Source organism: Triturus cristatus, chromosome 4_1 (assembly GCF_964204655.1).
Source record: "Triturus cristatus chromosome 4_1, aTriCri1.1, whole genome shotgun sequence".
Lineage (NCBI taxonomy): Eukaryota > Metazoa > Chordata > Amphibia > Caudata > Salamandridae > Triturus > Triturus cristatus.
Window position 1 is genome coordinate 895,225,450 of NC_140585.1, and position 19,270 is coordinate 895,244,719.

The 19,270-nt window shown below is 53.0% G+C and overlaps 1 protein-coding gene across 1 annotated transcript in view; it reads left to right on the forward strand.

Moving 5' to 3' along the window:
• The window catches only part of FSCN3 (fascin actin-bundling protein 3), a 124,562-nt gene that overhangs the window by 47,913 nt on the left and 57,379 nt on the right, over nt 1–19,270 (forward strand). The window contains exon 2 of the mRNA XM_085650652.1: nt 132–828. Within this exon, the coding sequence (XP_085506778.1) occupies nt 132–828 (697 nt within the window). The remainder of the gene's footprint in view (nt 1–131; nt 829–19,270) is intronic.

Below are 19,270 nucleotides of genomic sequence, written 5' to 3' on the forward strand. Positions count from 1 at the left end.
AGAAATTGATATATCTGTACCTTTTAGACTGTGAAGTTTGATCTGCTGTTTGACGCCTTATCAAATATTTTGTATAACTAAAAGGTATTTTCTCAGCGGATATGAATTGATTTTAGTTTCTTATTTCACAGATCTGGGAGCTCAGTCACCGCGGTAATCAAGGTTGTGCAGCAGTTGTGGCGCTACAGAGTTGGTATGGAGACTACCTTCTTGTTGATAATGATGGGAGTGTCCGATGTGGATACACTTCTGACTGCCAGGAGCGCCTCTTCCTGCTCAGTCTTCACGACTATGGAGACTGGATTCTCAAGTCGATGTGCACTCAGAAGTACCTGGAGTCAGACGGGCAGAACGTTTTTTGCTGTGCCACACAACTCACCTGCAACCACCGCTGGGTCCCTCATTTAGCCATCCATGCCCACATAGCGCTTTACAATATGACTAATAATTGCTATGCTCGAGTGGATCCAGCAGCTGAAAAGGTCTGCGTGGACCTTCCTGAGCCCTACTTGGAGGAATCTGGCTTCCTTCTCAGGTTCTGCAATGGGATGTACCACCTTGAAACTTCAGACCACAGATTTGTTTCTAAGGAAGACACGCTGGAAGAGACCCCTTCCTGGCTAACTGCGTTCACTCTGCACCTGAAGCCAGGCTGTGTTGCTCGCCTTAGTGATGGAAAAGGTTGCCTCTTTTATCCTCAGGGGCGACAGAGGATTCTTACTCGCGGGGCATGCCCCAACAACATGGAGGAATGGTTCTTTATAAAGCGTCTTCCAGCATGGGTCTACTTGAAGGCTTGCAACAAGAGATTTGTGTCCATCGTATGTGGCAAGTAATTTTAATTTTGAGTATGTTTAGCATTAAATGTATCCATATTGTCTTTTTATCCAGGTCTACTCTTGGATTCATTATTTTTGTGGTAGCACCAGGAATCCTAGCTTAACGCCACAGTGTTACATTAAACAGGTTGCTGCTTACAATCATTAATAATTGCACTCTCTGCTAGACTGTATCCTTAGAGAGTTTAGTTCTAGATTTACATCTAGTTTGCGGGCGAGATAGACTTTTCCAAACTCAATCCCCTGTGTGAATGATTCATGGTAGTTTGTGATCAGGCACAGAGGGAGAATTCATGGAACGCAAGTCTCAGGACAAGCCAGGATTTATGAAACATAATGTTTAAATTACTTGTTGGTAATTACACTACTCCAAATGTGGCTTTTGTCCTGATTAGATTACCTTGTGAGGCGTTGAGTCTCCTAGACACACTTTCTGATTAAAACACGTAGTGTTTAAGGTTCCCCGCCACCCTCCATACCTCCTGTTTTTGTTGACTCAAGCTTACTTCACTGCTATTGACCTGGTCCGAACAGGGTGGGAAGGTGGGATTAATTAATCTGGGCAAAAGCCACATTTGGGGGTATTGTATTTAATGGTAAGTAATTTAAACATTACCTCTCAATGTAACTTTTGCCCTGATTAACTACACCTGAGATCTAACAAGCAATGAAAAACAAGGACAAAATATATGTATTACTGAACAAAAAAAGCTAATTGACTATTTCTTCATGGTCAAAAGAACTTTAACGCCAAGAGTATTCTGAATCACAACTTCCAGAAGATCTGTATAGTGCTTTAAAAACGTATAACAAGCCACCCATGTTGCAGCTCTACATATCTCTAATAATGACGCCCCTTGCTCTTCTGCTAAATATGCTGCCATGGCCCTCGTAGACCTGCCTTCATTCCCCGAGGGAAAAGGGGTTGACGCTTTCAGTTTGAGTAGAAGGTTTTAAACCCTTTCTAACAGAAACAAAATTTACAAACGAGGAGGAAGAATTAGGAAATCTAATCTCTGCAACTCCATCTAAATATATCAGTATTACTCGTCTGACATCTCAACAATCTCTCCTCCTGCGTCTGTGGATGTGGGTGAAAAACTGGCAGAACAATCTCCTATTACAAGTGGAAGACTGACAGTCCCAACCTTAGAACAATTTTTCATTCAAAAACTATAAAAACGGGGCGTGGCTTGGTGAGCCAAGATGGTGGACGAGCTTTGAGCCGGCTCCCGCCCGCCGTATCATTTATCCTGTTTAATCATCCTATTCCCCGGAGCTGAGGTGCCCTGCTTGACGGCGGTGAGGGGCGACTGGCAGCGGCGGCAGCCCGAGCGACTTTGAAGGCCCAGGGTCCCCCGCGAGCCGCAAGACGACCGAGCGGCGGTTTCCAGCCTAGTGCGGCGCTGTGAGCCGCGGCCTCTCGTGAGCGGAGAGGCGGGGCCTGGCCTGCCTGAGTGAGGCTGCTGCGGAGACCCATACTCGATCTAGCGGTGGCCTGACGGGGGCGATTGCGGCTGGAGGCGGAGCAGCGCCCTGGGGACGACAATTCAGCCCAGCTTGGAGGGGACCTGTGGAGGCATCCTGGGGCGCCCTAGCCTGGAGGGGCACGCGTGGCAGTGAGGTGCGGTGAGTGTCCCGGCTGGGCAGTGGGCCCCGTGTCGGCGCTGCGCCCCGGTTCCCTGTGTGCCGTGCTCTGTTTCTCTCCCCCCAACCCCCCCCCCCACCCCCAGTTGCGCCAGAGATTCGGGGGATCGGCGGCCGATTCGGGTCGCAGGGGGTGAGGAGACCTGTGGGGGGCGGCTGAGACGAACGGATGGACATCCGGCCCGGTCAGGGCGGGCTGTAGCTTCCTGGATCCCTGAGACGGCGGGCCTGTCTTGGTTGGCCGGCTGGGTTGGTGTGGACGTCGCACCTTCCCCGGGGCATCATCGGAGAGGCAGCGCCTGGATCCTTCTGGCGGAGATCGGGCCTGGTCTGGAACGGGCCGGGGGCACGCAGATCAGGCGGCGGTGGCTGGGTGCCTGGGGCGGGGAGGCCAGGACCCTGATCCCCATGGTTCTTACCTGACGATTGGCGCAGAGGACTCGTCTCAGGGGCAACATCCCGGAGGTGGCAACGTAGGTGGTGGGGGGGACCTGCCGTCTGGCCCGCCTGGTCTTGCACGGCCGTGGCCTTGGAGTAAAGGTCTGCGACAATGACCAAGGACAAACATGGTGGAGGCGCGGCGAAACAGGGGCCAATTGATAAATTCACGGGCCCGGGCCTGCTGGGTTCTCCGGAGGGCTGCGAGGGGAGCAACATGGAGCGCTTTCTTTCCCAATGGCTGGAGGGCTGGCTCCCGCCTGAATCGCTGTCCCGCTGCTTCGTGGTGGAGCGGGCGCACCGGGCACTTATCCAGAAGCCGCCAGTGGGGGCCCGTCCGCGGCCAGTCATTGCTAAAATCCTGAACTATCATGACAGGGATGTCATTCTCTGCCAAGCCAGAGAGAAGGAGCCTCTTCAGTTCGAAAACTCCCGTAGCCTCGTCTTCCCAGACTACACGCGCATGGTCCAACAGCAGCGCCAGTCTTTCCTAGCGGCCAAGGCTCGGTTGCGAGAGCTTCATCTATCCTACGCTCTTCTCTATCCAGCTCGCCTGAGGGTTGTCTATGAGTCCCGAACATTGTTCTTTGAATCGCCGGAGGAAGTATTTAAATGGACGGATGAGACAGTAAAGCTGCGTCCTCATACACCCCCTGGTAGGGAATCAGACTCATCCCAGAATGAGGCGGCGGGAAACAATTCAAAGAGACAACGGCGTTCCAGATCCCGCCGTCGCAATAAGTCCGGGGGGGCCCGGCGTGGGGCTGGCCCGGAGGCTGGCCGTCCGCCGGCTGGGTCCTGAGGGCCCGGGAGCTCCCTGGGCTCAGGTCTTATTTGTCTCTGCATCATGGACTAGCTCTCGGCTGCTTCATCTTCCTTTGTGCAAGGGGTTGCCTTGGCCCCGAAGAATGACGTGAAGGGTAGATACCACCGTAGCAGGTTGCGGGTGGGGATTCTGGGGTTTAGTTGTGGGAGGCAAGTTGGGGATCCATTGGTTGGGAACTCCCGAGGTTCACGGTTGGGGCCTTGGGATGTCTCTCACTGCGACAGGTACTTCAATGTTTGTGAGGTATGGGGTGGGGGAGGCGTGGTTGGGGGGTATGTTGGGTAGTTGGGGGCTTAGGTTAGGGGTTGACCGCACCTTTGTACAGAGCTGGGCATGGGTAGGGACAGACGCCGGAGTCCTTTCGTTGATATCATATCATGGTTATACCTCCCATGGCGGCAGATTCCCGGGGGTCTAGTGGGCGATTAGCCACAATAAAAGTGTTGAGCTGGAATGTCCGGGGCGCCCTGGATAAGATCAAGAGGGGGGCGATCCTGCAGTACGCGAAGAGGGCCTCTGCGGATGTGCTGCTCCTACAGGAGACGCACCTGTTGGGGACGAAAGTGCTATGTCTCCAGCGCTATGGATACACGCAAGTGTTCCATTCGGGGTTTGTTCAGGGTTCCAGGGGTGTGGGTATATTGGTACATAAACGGGTTCCATTTACGCATCATCGGACTTGGGCAGACACACATGGGAGATATATCTTTGCTATGGGGCGGATAGGGGCGGAACAGGTGGTTTTTGGCAGTGTATACGCCCCGCCCCCCGTCCTGGACATTTGCTGAACAACTCATGGCGCACTGGGCGGACAGCCCGGAGGTTCCGGAGATTATAGGGGGGGACTGGAACGATGTGATGGATCTCCCTAGGGACCAACAGTCAGGGGGCCGGGGGCGAGGGGAGGGTGGACAGATGAAACTCAATGCGCTGGTCGGTGGCCTAGCATGGGTGGATGCCTGGCGGCGCTGCCACGGCACTGCCCGGGAATACACATACCTGTCGACGGTACATGGCTCCTTCTCCCGCCTCGACTACATCTTCCTCTCTGGGGCCGTGGAGTCCCGGTTGGAGGCAGCGGAGATTCTTTCGCAAGGGCTATCGGACGGATGGGGGGCGCAGGGCGGTCGTTTTGTTGGCGGCTCTCGGTGTGGCACCTGCAACAAAATGACTATAGGGCGCATATGACTACGGCGGTAGATCAATACTTGTCACGGAATGTGGGATCCGTGTCCGGGGCGGACATGTTGTGGGAGGCGATGAAGCCGACACTACGCGGGGCGGATATTTCATACTGCGCGGCGGCCCGCCGCGAGCGCTGAGTGGGGCTGGTTCGGGCGGAGGCTGAGGTCGCGGAGCTGGAGCGTAAGGGCCGGGACAATGGGGACTAGGTGTATCGCCGGCAGCTACTTTACGCACAACAGACGTACGGATCTCTATTGCTTGACGAGGCACGCCAGGTTTGGCTAGCCACCAGGAGTCGAGTATACCAATGGGGGGACAAGTCAGGTGCAATGCTACACAGGCTGTGTCAGGGGGTGTATCATACCCAGGACTTCCCGGGGATCGTGGACCCAGGGGGCATGCCTCTTGCGGATCCAGGTGCGCTCGCCAATAGCTTCGCTACATACTATGCAGGCCTATATAGTCCCTGCGAATGCCTCACGGAAGCGGAGGTAGAGCGGTTCCTGCGTGATCACCCTATCACGGCTTTATCAGAGGCGGCAAGGACTGCATTGGATCTTCCGTTTACGGTGGAAGAATTTGGGGAGGCGCTGGGTGGCCTCAACCCGGGCAAGGCCCCGGGCCTGAATGGGTTCCCGAGTGAGTTTTTCAAGAAGTATTTCCTACAATTAGGTCCACATTATACGGCGGCAGTGGAGGAGGCCCGAGATTGTGGATTGTTACCCCGGGACTGGAGGTATGCCGAAATTGTGGTGTTCCACAAGCCGGGCAGACCCCCGGAGGAGCACGCCTCATATCGTCCAATTTCCCTCCTCAATGTGGAGGCAAAAATTCTGGCGAAAGCTCTGGCCAATCGTCTCCTGCCATACATCACCTCGTTGGTCCACCCGGATCAGGCGGGTTTTATGCCCTCCCGCGCTACGCGACATAACATTCGGCGGGCCCATGTGGCGATCGCTGAAGTGCAGCGGTTGGGGGTTCCAGCAGCCCTGTTGTTGGCGGACATGGATCGGGCGTTCGACTCCCTTAGCTGGCGATATCTGTTCCTGCTGCTGCAACGCTTGAATTTTGGCCCGCGGTTCATATCCTACGTGCGGCTTCTCTACACGGAGATTACGGCCTCGGTCAGGGTAGCGGGGGCGACCTCAATGACGTTCCCCGTACAGCGTGGAACACGCATGGGGTGCCCCCTGTCCCCATATCTGTTTGCCCTGTCCATGGAACCCTTGGCGGCTTGGGTGCAGATGGACGCGCAAATCTCCGGCTTTGAGTGGGAGAATGGACTGGCCGATCGCATTGCTCTCTATGCGGACGACATCCTCTTTTTTTCTGACAGACCTTGACCGCACGGGGCCCCGGCTACTCCGTATTATGCAGATATTTGGTGAGACGTCGGGTCTCTTCATGAACCCCCCGGAAGTCTACCCTGTGGGTATTGGGGGGCCCGACTCAGATGTAGGGGTGGGCGTCTCCGGTGCGGATGGCGGCGGGGGGGCTTCAGTTTTTAGGGGTGTTCTTATCAACTACTCTGGCGGTTTCTTGGGGGCGTAATGTGGTGCCCGTGTGGGAGCGTGTTTGCCAAGACATTAAATTGTGGACTCGCATGCCGCTCACCATATTCGGCCGGTGTGCGATTTTCAAGATGGTGGCCCTTCCCCGCCTTTTGTACCAGCTGCAGAATCATCCGTATATGATTCCACCGGGCTGGTTCCGTCGGGTGAACTCGACCCTGGGTCAGTTCCTGTGGGAGGGTGGGGTGGTTCGGGTGGCCCTGCGGACGTGCTTCCTCTCAACCTATGAAGGGGGGTTGGCTACGTCAGATCTGCTTTCCTATTATCAGGCCTCCCACCTGCTAGTTCTGAATGAGTGGTGGTATGGGGATAGGGGGGACCCGGCATACGCAGTGGAGTGGCGGCTCATGGTCCCACACACACGACACCACCTGTTATACTCCGCCGCGCATGGGGTGCGCTTGCCACCGGCGACGCAGGTAATCTTTCAGATTTGGCACCAGGCGCTGACACGAATTGGGTGGTGGCACGTGCTCACGCGGGAAACCCCCCTGTGGCACAATGGGCGACTACCACAGATGGCGGCCCTGTCCGGGTTTGAGGGGCGGGATCGGATAGGCATCTCCACCATAGGCGATGTGGTGCGTGGGTGCGCCTTGAAGTCCTTCCAGGATCTTCAACAAGAATTCAGCATGCCTCGGACACAGTTCTATAGATACCTCCAATTCCGTCATGCACTCTCCCCCAGCCTAGCGGGCTTAGACTCCATAGCTGAATTTAGCCCAGTGGAAGCGAAGCTCTTCATGGGGGACCTATAAGAGCGGAAAATCTCCAAGATATACAGAACGCTTGTCATTCACAGCTCCCCCTCACTCCAGCATCTCAAGGGGAAATGGGAGGATGACGTTGGCCCTCTCGATGAGACAGACTGGACGGAGGCGCTGGACTCGCCCCGGGAGTGTCTCTGATGTGGGCGGGAGGAGGGTTCCTTCTATCACACAGTTTGGCTCTGTGGGTCATTATCTCGTTTTTGGAGAGGGGTGTTGTCTTGCCTATCCGAGGTGTTGGGTTGGGATCTTCCCGCAGACCCTAAGTTGACACTTCTGCACGTCATGGACGATATTGGCGGCAATATAAATAAGAGACATTTGCTGCTGTTGGGCCTTACATTGGCCAAGAGGGATATCGCCCGGGCATGGAAGGCTCCGGTAGCTCCCTCTCTGAACGTGTGGAAGAGGGGTCTGGACTTTAGCATGGGCTTGGAGCTCCCCATATTTGCAGCCAGGGGGTGTCCCCGTAAACATTATAAGATATGGAAGCGTTGGGCAGACTACAGGGGTCTCCCTCTGGAGCCAGTTCCGAGGGAGCGGGAGGAGGGGTCCATCTAGTTCCCCGGGGGTGCGGGGGCTCGCACTGGGACTGGGATCGGAACTGTCTAGCCTATGCTCATACAGGATGTCGCTTGTTAGGTATGGTATGGTGCGGTCGGGGGGGGGATCCGGGAGTTGGTGGGGGGAGGGTTGGGGGTCTGTTTTTCAACTGAAGTGCGTCTTCAAGTATTCTACTAATGTAAAATGTCAATGACATGATGGTTGCAATGCTTTGGCAGGTACCTCTGGGACTTCAGGGGCCTGCAATTTATGTGTTTGTTGACGAATAAAAACTATTTTTTTTAAAAAACTGTAAAAACAGGAATTTAAAAGACAACAAATCTAACTCCCCTAGTCTTCTGGTTTATGTCACAGCTACCAGAAAAAGACCCTGTGAGTTACAAATCTCAAATCAGTGTTTGCCAGGGTTTCAAAGCTAAAGGACGTAAGAGCCTGTAATACAAGCAATAGATGACCATACTGGGAACTTCATTTGTGCTAAGGGATGGATGTTCGCAAACCCTTTAAATAACCTTTTTAGTAAATCTGAACGATCAAATGTTCCTCAAACTATACAAAATGCTCTTATCACAGCCCACTGAATTTTAAGTGATGCTACTATCTGTCCGAGAGAAAAGCCATCTTGTAAAAACTCAAGAACTTTGACCAGCTGAGTGCATTGGGGGAGTAATTATCTTGTTAAACACCACTTAAAAAAGGTAGCCCAATGCCTTTTGTTTGATGTCAAAGTCAACTCTCTCCTGGTAGCTTGGAGGAAAGCTGCTAATCTGCATGATTGTTCAGTAGATAGCAACCCCTCCCTTTCAAGCTCCAAACCGTTAACTGTAACGGCTTGATGTGGTGAGTCTGAAGTACAGAAAAGGAGAGAAGAGTTGAATGGATCCATAAGAGCCACTCTTTGTCTATCTTCATTCTCACTGCTAGAAAGAACCAGGTGGAGTTTGGCCAGGCTGAAGCTATCCTGCTTTCTCCTTTTACACCCCCACTAAGAATTTCAAAAGAAGAGGAAATGAGGGTAAGGCAAAACCAGTCCTGCTAGCCAAATGCATGATAGAGCTCCCACATTCCACACTCCCTTTTCCACCGTCCATAAACAAAAATTCAGAACCTGAGCATTCCATTGAGTGGTAAACAAGTCGAGCACCCGAGAACCCCATTTCTGGTATAATTAAGCAACCGAGACACAAATCGCTGGACTGTGGGATCTCTGGATTTAATTTGCATGCTAATACACTCAACGCATCTTTGATGTAAATTGGCGCTATTGAAGATATGTTCTTTTGTGCCTTCTTCAATAATTGATCCATAGCCCAGGCTCATTCCCTTTTGTTTGTTGATGTAATACCTTGTGGTATGGTTGATCATTCTTATCATCACATTTTTTCCCACAAGATGATGAACAAGAGCTAGTAATGACAAATAAGCCGCCTTTAGTTCTCCCCAATTATTGAAGTTCACCTGATGAGTTGCAAGCCACTGACCCTGTTCTTGATCATTGTCTGTCCAGCCACCCCTCCCACCCCCCACAACCTGTTGCGCTGGCATCTGCGGTGACGATGACTAGCTCTTCAAAGGAGAAGCATTCAATATGTTCATAATGAAAGTTCACCATGTCAATTCCTGTCTCATTACTGTTGACATACGTATTTTAATCAAGAGATCTTGACAAACTGGTGACCAACATTGGAAAACATATCTTACTAATTTGTTTAAATACTATCAAGGCCATGAGACAAAAAAAATAGTCGCAGTAAGCGAACTCTGAACTTGAAGCCAATCCACCATGTTGGGGCTCTCTTTGTTGACCAAACTCTCTATATGATCCCAAATCTTCATGATTCTCTTGATCCTCTATGAATGTCCTATTCTGGGCTGGGACTCGGTGAGATTTGCCAGCATTGACGAAACACCTGCTCCTTTGAACGAGTAGTAACATCTTCTTTGTGTGTACTGTTGTCTGAAACAAAAGAGGACATAATTAGGCATTTTTGCCAGTATGGCATAATGGTCATTCCCTCCTGGCACAAAAACGCCATCACATGGACCAACAGCTTTGTAAAAACACGAGGTGACATCTTGAGTCTGAAGGGGAATACCCTGAACTGATAATGAAATGGACCCAGTGCAGATCTAAGATACGTCTGATGTTTGGGGTGAATTGAGATGTGTAGGTCAGTATCCCTTAAATCTATGGTCTTTAGAAAGTCTCCCTTTGCCAACATCTGCGTTACTTGTTACAAGGATAGCCCTCCAAAGTGGATCATTCTGACCTAAGTATACACCTCTCTCAGGTCCTTGACTCGTCTGTATACTCCCAATACCTTCTTTACCAAAAAAAGAAAGAATAGGTTGTGTTACATCTTTCTTTGGTAGCCTTCTTGTCTAGCAAACCTTGAGGTCCTGAAAATAAGTATTCCTTTTTTACTGGATTCTTCAGAATCATTGTTTGAATCACTCCAGTATCTAGAGGAAAAGTTTTAAACTCTATGAGGTAGTCGGTCTTTATAATGTCCAATACCCAGATGTCTCAAATGTTTTGTTTTTACATCCCATAGAATTTTGACAAATCATCCTCTTTCTGGGTCTAGGATGTTCTCTGTACAGCAGTTGCCAGGAAGGCTTTTAGCAGGACAGACTTTGACAATTCCTCCTGATTTCAAAAAGATCTTTGAAGGAGCTATATCTTCATACGGTACTGACTTTGACCCTTTCCAGTTTATTCTTTGGAATCTCTGTCCAAACTCTTGAACCCTTGTGGTGTAAGTTTTATAGGGCAGGGTATGCTTGCCATCTCTGTAAATTCAGTAATCACATCGATCAGCTGGTTGCCAAACATCTTTCCGTCCTCAAAAAGTAGTTTCAGAAATTATGCCTTCACTCTCTCATCTATGTTATTGGATTTTGTAACGCGCACAGCTACTCCTAGGAGTGTCCCGGCGCGAGCCTATGGGGTTCCGAAGAGGAGACAGTTAGAACAAGAAAGGTTTGAGCTGTTCCTTAAACTGACTTAACTCTTTGATAGCACGCAGAGAGACAGGCAGCGAATTCCAAGCCGTCGCAGCCCTGACAGCAAGTGATCTGCCCCCCATTCTTTGGAGGCGCACCCGAGGAATTTGCACAAGCAGCTGAGAGGACCGATCTCAGATGCCTAGTAGGCAAATAGAAAGCAAAGCCCTTTCTAAGATAGGGCGAACCTCTAACATATAAAGCGCGATGAGCTATGACCAAGGCCTGAAACTCAACACGCTTCCTCATCGGGAGCCAATGTAACATGCGCAGATGATGCTCAGTACTCATCCTGGTCGGAATGTTCAACACCAGCCGGGCTGCCGCATTCTGGACCACCTGTAACTTTTTAAAAATATAGTTAGGAAGGCCCAGATACAGCCCATTGGCATAATCGACCCGGGAGAGGATCAAAGCCCGGACCACTGTTTCCTTTGCTGATCTTGGCAGTAGTGGAAGGAATTTCTTAAGAGACTTTAGAATCCCAAAACAACTCCCCGCCAGTTTTTTTAATCTAGGTAGAAAAGGATAGCTGCTCGTCAAACCAGACCCCCAAGTTTTTAACTGGAAGGCCAGAGCACAAAGGCAGGGGAAAGTCAGGTGGCCAGAGAGATTCCCTAAAACGAGGAGGATCTCCTCTACATCTCCTCTCTATCTACAGATGTCATCACGCTATGACAGATGTACCAGTGTCCAGCGCAGTCACTCCTATTATATCTGAAAACATGTCAGTAAGAAACTTTGACTTGAGCAATCAGCCTCCTGACAAAACCTCAAAATCAAGTAGAAAAGACTGGGAGGTATATGATGTGTGGGTTGCCTCCTTAAGCACCTGATTATTTGATGTGAGAGATTTTTTTTAATGTGCTGTCCACCTTCCTGTCTACAGCTTCTGTAGGGCAGCAATCATCAGGATTAATGACGGAACTTTCAATAAGGGGTGCCAGAATCGATTCAGCCTTACTGGAAGATGGCAGGACCTCCTCTGCCTGCAGTAAAGCATATGATTTTTGTAAAAACCTGGGTACTGTCACCTAATCAGGTTCTTTCCACTGACGAACAATCAGTTACTTTATTTTCTTGTGTAACTGCAAACCTAGAGTAAGAGTTCTTGAATACTGAGGGAACAGGTCCTCCTGCTCATCAAGCTGAGAAGCTGATTCAAAGCTAGGCCTGGGCCTAATTCTAATCACGCTGCAGTAATCAGAGTAATTTCAGTAATTCCATGTTACTCTTTCACACAGAATTAGCGATAATAATGAGATTATGCCTGCTTGCTTTATTCAGAGTAATTTGGAGGAAACAATCCTACCGCAAGAGCACATTTAGCGACCACGAGCGTCCGCTCGCTATTTGTGTTCTACTGCATTTAACACAATTTCTCATGCAAACTGCATCCTCGCCAGTGCTTAATTTGAGCCAGTGGTTTCCGGGGCTCGGCACCGCCACTTAATTTGCAACACCGTGCTTGTGGCAGTCTGCCACAAGGTGGTGCTGTCTGGTATGACAACAATAACAGTCAATTATTAATTCAATATACATTAAAACTGACTATTACCTGCCATCCAAGCCATTCTTTTAGCTTTGGGGGCCTGGAATAGTCCGAATTGTCACTCTTGTAGGAATGTGATGGTTAGTAGTTGTGTTGTTGCCATCATTGGCAGCATGGCTGGGGCAATGTATGCTGCAAGCTACAGTGGCCTCCTGACGAGAGGCCTGGCACTTATTATTATTTTTTTTTTTAATGAAGTACTGATCCTTGCGCCCCTTCTGGATGCTGGGGTGCATTTTGCACTAAGAATATAATGAGTGGACTGTTCCCCCTGCACAGTAATTCACCTATGACACTGGAGTTAGTATGTCTGCCTGATGTTGGTCTGAGCTTCTAGTTCCCTGGCCTGCACCTGGGATCCCCCCATCACCTTTTTTATTGCTTTTCCCACTAATGTTGAGATGATACACGATAACATGCTGATGCACTGTTTTTTAAAAAAAATTTTTATTTAAAATTTCTTTTTATTGGCATTTGGTAATTTAAGCGTACAAACATCATGTTTCGTAAAGATGACTGTGATACAGAAGTAGCAGAGTAGACTATCATCCATCATCAATATAGAGAGTTCGTTTTACATCTTATTCAGTGTGGATGCGGTCTGTGTTGTAGCAGGTCTTTGCCAGTAAGAAAAACTGGGGGGAGAACTAAACTGGGATGTGCCATGGGGTTTCTAGTGTTTAGGCCAGGCGTGTACTGTGGGTCCGTTATTGCCTACTCGCTAGTGCAGCTACTATTCATCTGGGAGGAAGCGGGTGCGCGGGCTGACGTGGGGGGCCGTGGAGTGTGGTAGACGGGCGAGGACGGACCCGGCGGGTCTAGGAGTGGCGCGGGAAGTCGTGGAGGGGGATCCCCTGCCTCGGGAGCCTGTGCAGTGTGAGGCTGTACGGTGTCGGGGGGTATGTAGGTCCGTGCCCGGGACCTCCGGTGTCTGGGATTGTCTGAATTGGTGCAGTAGAAGCACCCATTCTAAAGAGATTGGGACCTTGCGGATACCTTTGGCTTCTTCCTCGCGGATTGCATCCTCCTCGGCTGCCGCCCATTTAAGAACCGCCCCCACCCATGCCGCAAGTGGAGGACCCGATGGGGCCCGCCAATGCATGGCTATACAGCGTTTGGCCAACAGGTGGGCTAGGAAAACAAAGCGCATTGGTATTTTGTGTCGTTTCCTCCATCCCAGTATGCCCAGCGCGCAACCCTCCCAGGTAGTCAGGTGGGTCAGCCCGGTGAGATCTCTGAGCGTCGAGTGGATAGATGACCAGTAGGTCTGAATGCCCGGGCAGGTCCAGAACATATGGGAAAAGGCTGCGTCCCCCGCTTGACAACGAGGGCAGAGGAAGGTCGTGTCGGGGTAGAAGCGATGTCGTGAAGATTGCAGGTGAAGGTCATAATCGTCCATAAGCCGCTGGTACGACCGGAGCTGTCCTTCTTCAAACAGTGCTTCTGCCTCGGCTACGTCTCTAGACGTCCATTCCCAAAGCATGGCAGAGGTGAAAAACCCCCCGTGTCTGGGCCAGCCGACTAGCGGTAGCAATGGTGTGTATGGGGGGCATTCTGGTGCCATGCGATGTATACGTTGAACACACTTCCGGGCGATGTGTACTTGTAGGGGGTAGGTTCGAGTGGGTCGAGATCCCGGTAAAAGTTGGCGGCGTAACTCTGGTATGGGCATGCGACCTGTGGTAGTACATGTTTCGAGTGTGTATCTGTCCGCCGTCCAATATGAGAGCCACTGAAGCTGCGATGCCAGGAAGTAGGCTTCAAATGACGGCACGCCGAGCCCCCCCTGTGTCGTGGGTAATTTCAGCTTTGCTAGCGCGATCCTGTGCCGCCCTTTACCCCATATTAGGGAACTGAGGAGTGTGTCTAAGTCCTTGAAGAAGGAACGGGGTGGGATTACTGGGAGGTTGGAGAAGTAACATAAGAGCCGCGGGACCAGTATCATCTTTGCGAGGGCTACCCGGCCTATCGGGGCCAACGGGAGGCTCCGTCAGAACCCAATGGAGGATCGTATCCCTGCGAGTGCCCTACGGTGGTTACCCTCGTGGATGTCGGCTGGGGAGTGATATAAACGAATCCCGAGGTATCGGGGACCCCCTGCCGCCCAATGTATTTTCCGGTCACCGATCCAGATATCCTGGGAGGAGGCGCCTGGATGGAGGGGGTACACCATCGACTTGTCCCAGTTCACTTTCAAGCCCGAGGCCTCCGTGAACTCCATCAGGGCAGTCTCAAGCATGGTGAGATCCGCCGTCACGTCTTGTATGTATATGAGGAGGTAGTCTGCGTACATGGACACGCAGTGCGTGACGTCCGCTAGTGGAATACCCCAGGCCTGCCCGTCCCGGCGGAGCCGGATAGCTAAGGGCTCCACCGCGAGCGCGAATAATAAGGGCGAGAGGGGGCACCCCTGTCACGTGCCTCTGTGTATTGCGAATTCTGGGGAGATGTAGCGACCAAGGCGGACCCGAGATGTAAGGTTGGTATAGAGCAGGCGAGTGTAGGCTATGAGCGTGGGACCCAGTCCCCCTTGTCCGAGGACGGCAAAGAGGAACTGCCATGTTAGGGTGTCAAACGCCTTATCAAGGTCCAAAATCAGACACGCCGCCCGAGGGAATCGGTCACCAAGCTGATCCTGGATGTGGAAGAGGCGCCGGATATTGTGAGAAGTATTCCTCCCCGGGACAAAACCACATTGGTCAGGATGTACCAACGGGCGTATAATTTGTGAGTATCTATCCGCTAAGATTTTCCCCAGGATTTTGCAGTCGGCTGTAAGTAGTGTGATGGGGCGGTAAGAGGCTAGGAGTTGGGGGTCCCGGTCAGGCTTCGGGAATGTCACGATCCTCGACGCCCTCATGGAGCTGGGTAGTTCACCGATTCTGAGTGCCGAGTCCAGCACTGCTGATAAACGGGGAGTCAGCAGCGGGCCAAAGGTGGCGTAGTATTCGAGTGGAAACCCGTCCAGGCCTGGGGCCTTACCACGGGCCAGGGCTCGTATAGCGCTTGTAATCTCAGTGGCTTGTATCTTTGCATCCAACCCCTTCTTGTCCTCCTCAGAGTTCTGGGGGAGGGGAGAGGGTCTAGGAAGTGGTCGACGGCCCCTGGAACGAGAGGTGAGGGGACAGTATAGACCGCTGAATAATGTTGGTAGAATGCCTGGAGGATTTCATCCTGGGAGTGCACCAAGGTGCCCTGGGGGTTTATGATTGTGGTGATGGGTCGGACTTCAGCATCTTGTTTGGCGAGCCATGCCAGGAGTGTGCCCGTTTTATCATGGTCCTTGTGCATTCGGGTTGCATAGGTCCAGAAATTGTGACGCCGTAAGTCCATGCACGCCGCTTGATATGCTCATTTGGCTTGGGCGATTTGGGTCACCGTCATTACCGACTGGTCTGCGGCTTTAGTGGGCGTGGCCAGTCGCTGTTCCGCCTTCACTAGGGCTTGCTCTAAGGTATGTCTCACCCCGACCCTCTGCTGAATACATTCCCCGCGGGCTACCACCTTGAAGCCGTCCCACTTGACCAGGGTCGACAATGCAGTCCCCGTATTATGAGTAAAGTAATCTGAAATGCTGTGTTGGTGTTCGTGTGTGAAAACCTGGTCTGTGAGGCATTCCCGAGATAATCGCCATGTGGGGACTGGGGGGTGCGGGGGTCTCCACTGGAGGCCGAGAATGTGTGAATCGTGATCTGAAACGTGTCTGCCCAGATAATCTGAGTGGCATACTTGCGGGAGAAGCGTTGCGGTGCATAGGAATCGGTCGAGCCGGACTCGCAGGTTGTGTGGGATGGAATGGAAAGAATAAATGCGGGCCTGGGGGTGGTGCAGTCTCCATGCGTCTGTGAGCGACCAGTGTGCGACCCATGCTTTAAATCGTTTGATTTGTCTGTAGGTGAGGGAGTGCGGGAGTGGGGGGTGCGATCGGTCCAGTCTCGGATCCAGGATACAGTTATAGTCCCCGCCTAGTATCCAGGGTACATGTGTGAATTGGGCTAGGGAGGTTGTGAGTCGGTCCCAGAATTGATCCTGATCGACATTCGGGGCGTATGCACTCCCCAAAAGGACAGCCCTCCCGTCCAAAAGTCCCTCCAGTAGGGCGAATCTGCCTTCTTCGTCCACCACCCGTCTAAGTTCCCGGAATGGGGTTCCTGGGCGAATCCAGATCAGTGCCCCCCGGGCAAACGAGGAGTAGGTCGTGGCACAGATAAGTCCGCGCCATTTTACTCGCAGTTTGCCCACTTCAGCTGAATTAAGGTGGGTTTCCTGCAGGCAAAGGATGGACGCTTTCTGTCGCTTCGCGTAGGCGTATATCGCATAGCGCTTACGTGGAGTGTGTAGACCACGTGTATTGAGCGTGAGTATGTTAATGTCTGCGTTGTTCGTCAGCTGTGCCATGAGTAGTCGGGTCTGTGTGTGGGTCGGGTGAGGTGCCCGCTAGGTAGATTATTTAGTGGTCTCCGAGGGATGCGCCGCGTCTGGGGGGAGTAGGTAGGTGGGAAGCCTGTCCAATCGGATGGTCTGTGACATGAAGCCCCATGGCGGGGTGGGACATGTGTGAACCGGGGTATTAACAACGTGTGGGGGTGAGGGGAAATGTCCCAATACATAGGACTCATCGTTTAGGAAACGGTGTGTCCAAAATTCCTCCCGTAACACGAGGGGGGATAACTGCTCTATGTGATAGGGGGTGACGGTATGCAAGTGCGAGGCCACCCGTTGAGTGGGCATGTAGAAGGAGCAATGCGCGTCGTGTGCAGGGTGGCAGCCCCTGTGTTGGAGACAGTGGGCATGAGGTGAACAGTACATATAAGGATACAGTGCGGCAGTCTGTGTGCCTGAGTTGCCTCAGGGCGAGGTAGGAGAGGTCAGTCCGTCCAGCAGCCCATCTGCGGTTTGCGGGGTGGCGTGGGGGAGTGCAGCCAGGTCTGCTCCCGAGCCGGTGCCGTCGCTGTCGTTTTCGCCTTCTGATGAGAACAGGTGCGGGGGTCGATGTATGGGTTCGAGGGTGGCTGAAGCATAGATCGATTACTGCTTGTAGAGCCTCGCGTCTCTCTCGCATAATCTGTTCGAGGTCGGGCGAGTCATGATAGCCACTCGTTGTTCTGGGCTCGATGTGGCGAAGCTTCTTGGGACGTTTCCGAGAGCGGAAAGTTTTGAGAGGCGAGCCCCTTTGGGGATGAGGATTGGGTGCCCGTGAGCAGTGCTGATCTGCCCAGTCTTGTGCGGCTTCCACGGATGTGAAGAAGAGGGAAGACCCGTTATGGAGGATCTCGGCGGGCTGGGAAGAGCAGAGCGTATTGAATCTTATTGTCTCGTAGTCTCCGCTTTACGTCTAGGAAGGAGGATCTCTGCTGTTGGACTGCTCGGGCATAATCCGGGAAAATCATTATTTGGTTGTTTTCCACCCGCAGTGGCGCCGCCAGTCGCGCCGCCCGGAGTACCGCATCCTGATCCCGGAAGTGTAAGAACTTAACTAGGAGTGGCCGGGGTGCCGCACCAGGCGGGGGTCTCTGGGCCGGCACTCGATGAGCTCGCTCTATGGAGAAGAAAGCTGTACGGTCTGAGGGCGGGGTAAAGGATTTCAGCCATGTGTCCATAGAGTCTATGGTTTCCTCCCTCGATACCCTCCGGTAGCCCCAGCACTCGGATGTTGCAGCGTCTCGAGTGGCCTTCCAAGTCGGTTGCACGCTCTTCCACTGCAGTTAGACGGGTGAGGACCCCCTGGAGCGTCGTCTGGTGTTCTTTCAGCATTGGCTGTATTTCCTCTAATGTCCGTTCCTCGGTGCGCACCCGGTCAGCCAATTTACGGTGATCGTCGCGGAGCAGGTTGACATCTGTCGCCAGGGTACCAAAGCGTTCCTCCATAGACAGACGGGATAGCTCAATGGCGGCGAGGACCTTATCCAGTTCGTCCGAGATTGATAGGTCTGCAGAGGACGCCGTACTGGGGGACCAGGTCGAGGTCTTTGGCATGTTCTCCGGGGCTGTCTCCGGGACCGCTTGGTGTTGCGCGGGCCTTGATTTTCCCATCTTGACTCCACGTGGGGTGGGAGGGCCGGTGCCGTTGGTCAGGTCCCGAGAGCCCACAGTGGCGCCAGGGGTCCGCTAGGGGAGGAGGGCGCGACGGTGAAGGATGGTGAGAGAGCGGCACCGGAGAACAGCAGCCCGGGCTGGTACTCTGGGTCTCCCTTCTTAGGCAGGGCACAGGAGTCACCAATGTCAGACCTCAGGGGCCACCCGTATGCCGCTTCCAGTTGTTGACCACCCACACAGAGATCACGTCTGCGTCCGATGCTATGGGTGGGAGATCACTTGTGGCGTCCTCGTGAATTGGGGTGCCCTCCACAGGATTCGAGGACAGTCCTCGCGGTGTCCACGCAGACCAAGTCCCTTCCAGGAGCCCACAACAGAGGCGAGACCCCCGCTGTCCCTCAGGGTGTAGTCGGCGAGGCCCGGTCGTGAGTGGTGGGGGAGCCCGGACTCGCTGCACACCTCCCCAGAGTCTCCCCGGGCGACCACTGTGTCCAGTGTCCGGGGCGCCCCCTGCAGGGCGTAGGGCTTGTCGTCACCTCGCGCCGGTCCTCTCCAATCCCCAGGGCCCCCGGGGCACCAGGGGGCCCTCAGGTGGTCCGCAGCGGGTAGACGGTGGGCGGGCCGACCAGGGGCGCACCAACCCCCCCGGATGCCGTTGAGGAGGCCGTCGCTGTGGCGGTCACGGAGATAGAGGCCTCACTGGTGGTGTGGGAGAGAGTCCGGTGTCCTCTGGGCAGCCATTTTAAGGTCAGGCAGGCATCGTGTGAGAGGGTTGAAAAACCCCCTCGAGGCCGCGCCGCCTCCGCCGGATCCCAGCTCTTCCCCTCAGTCTCCCCAGG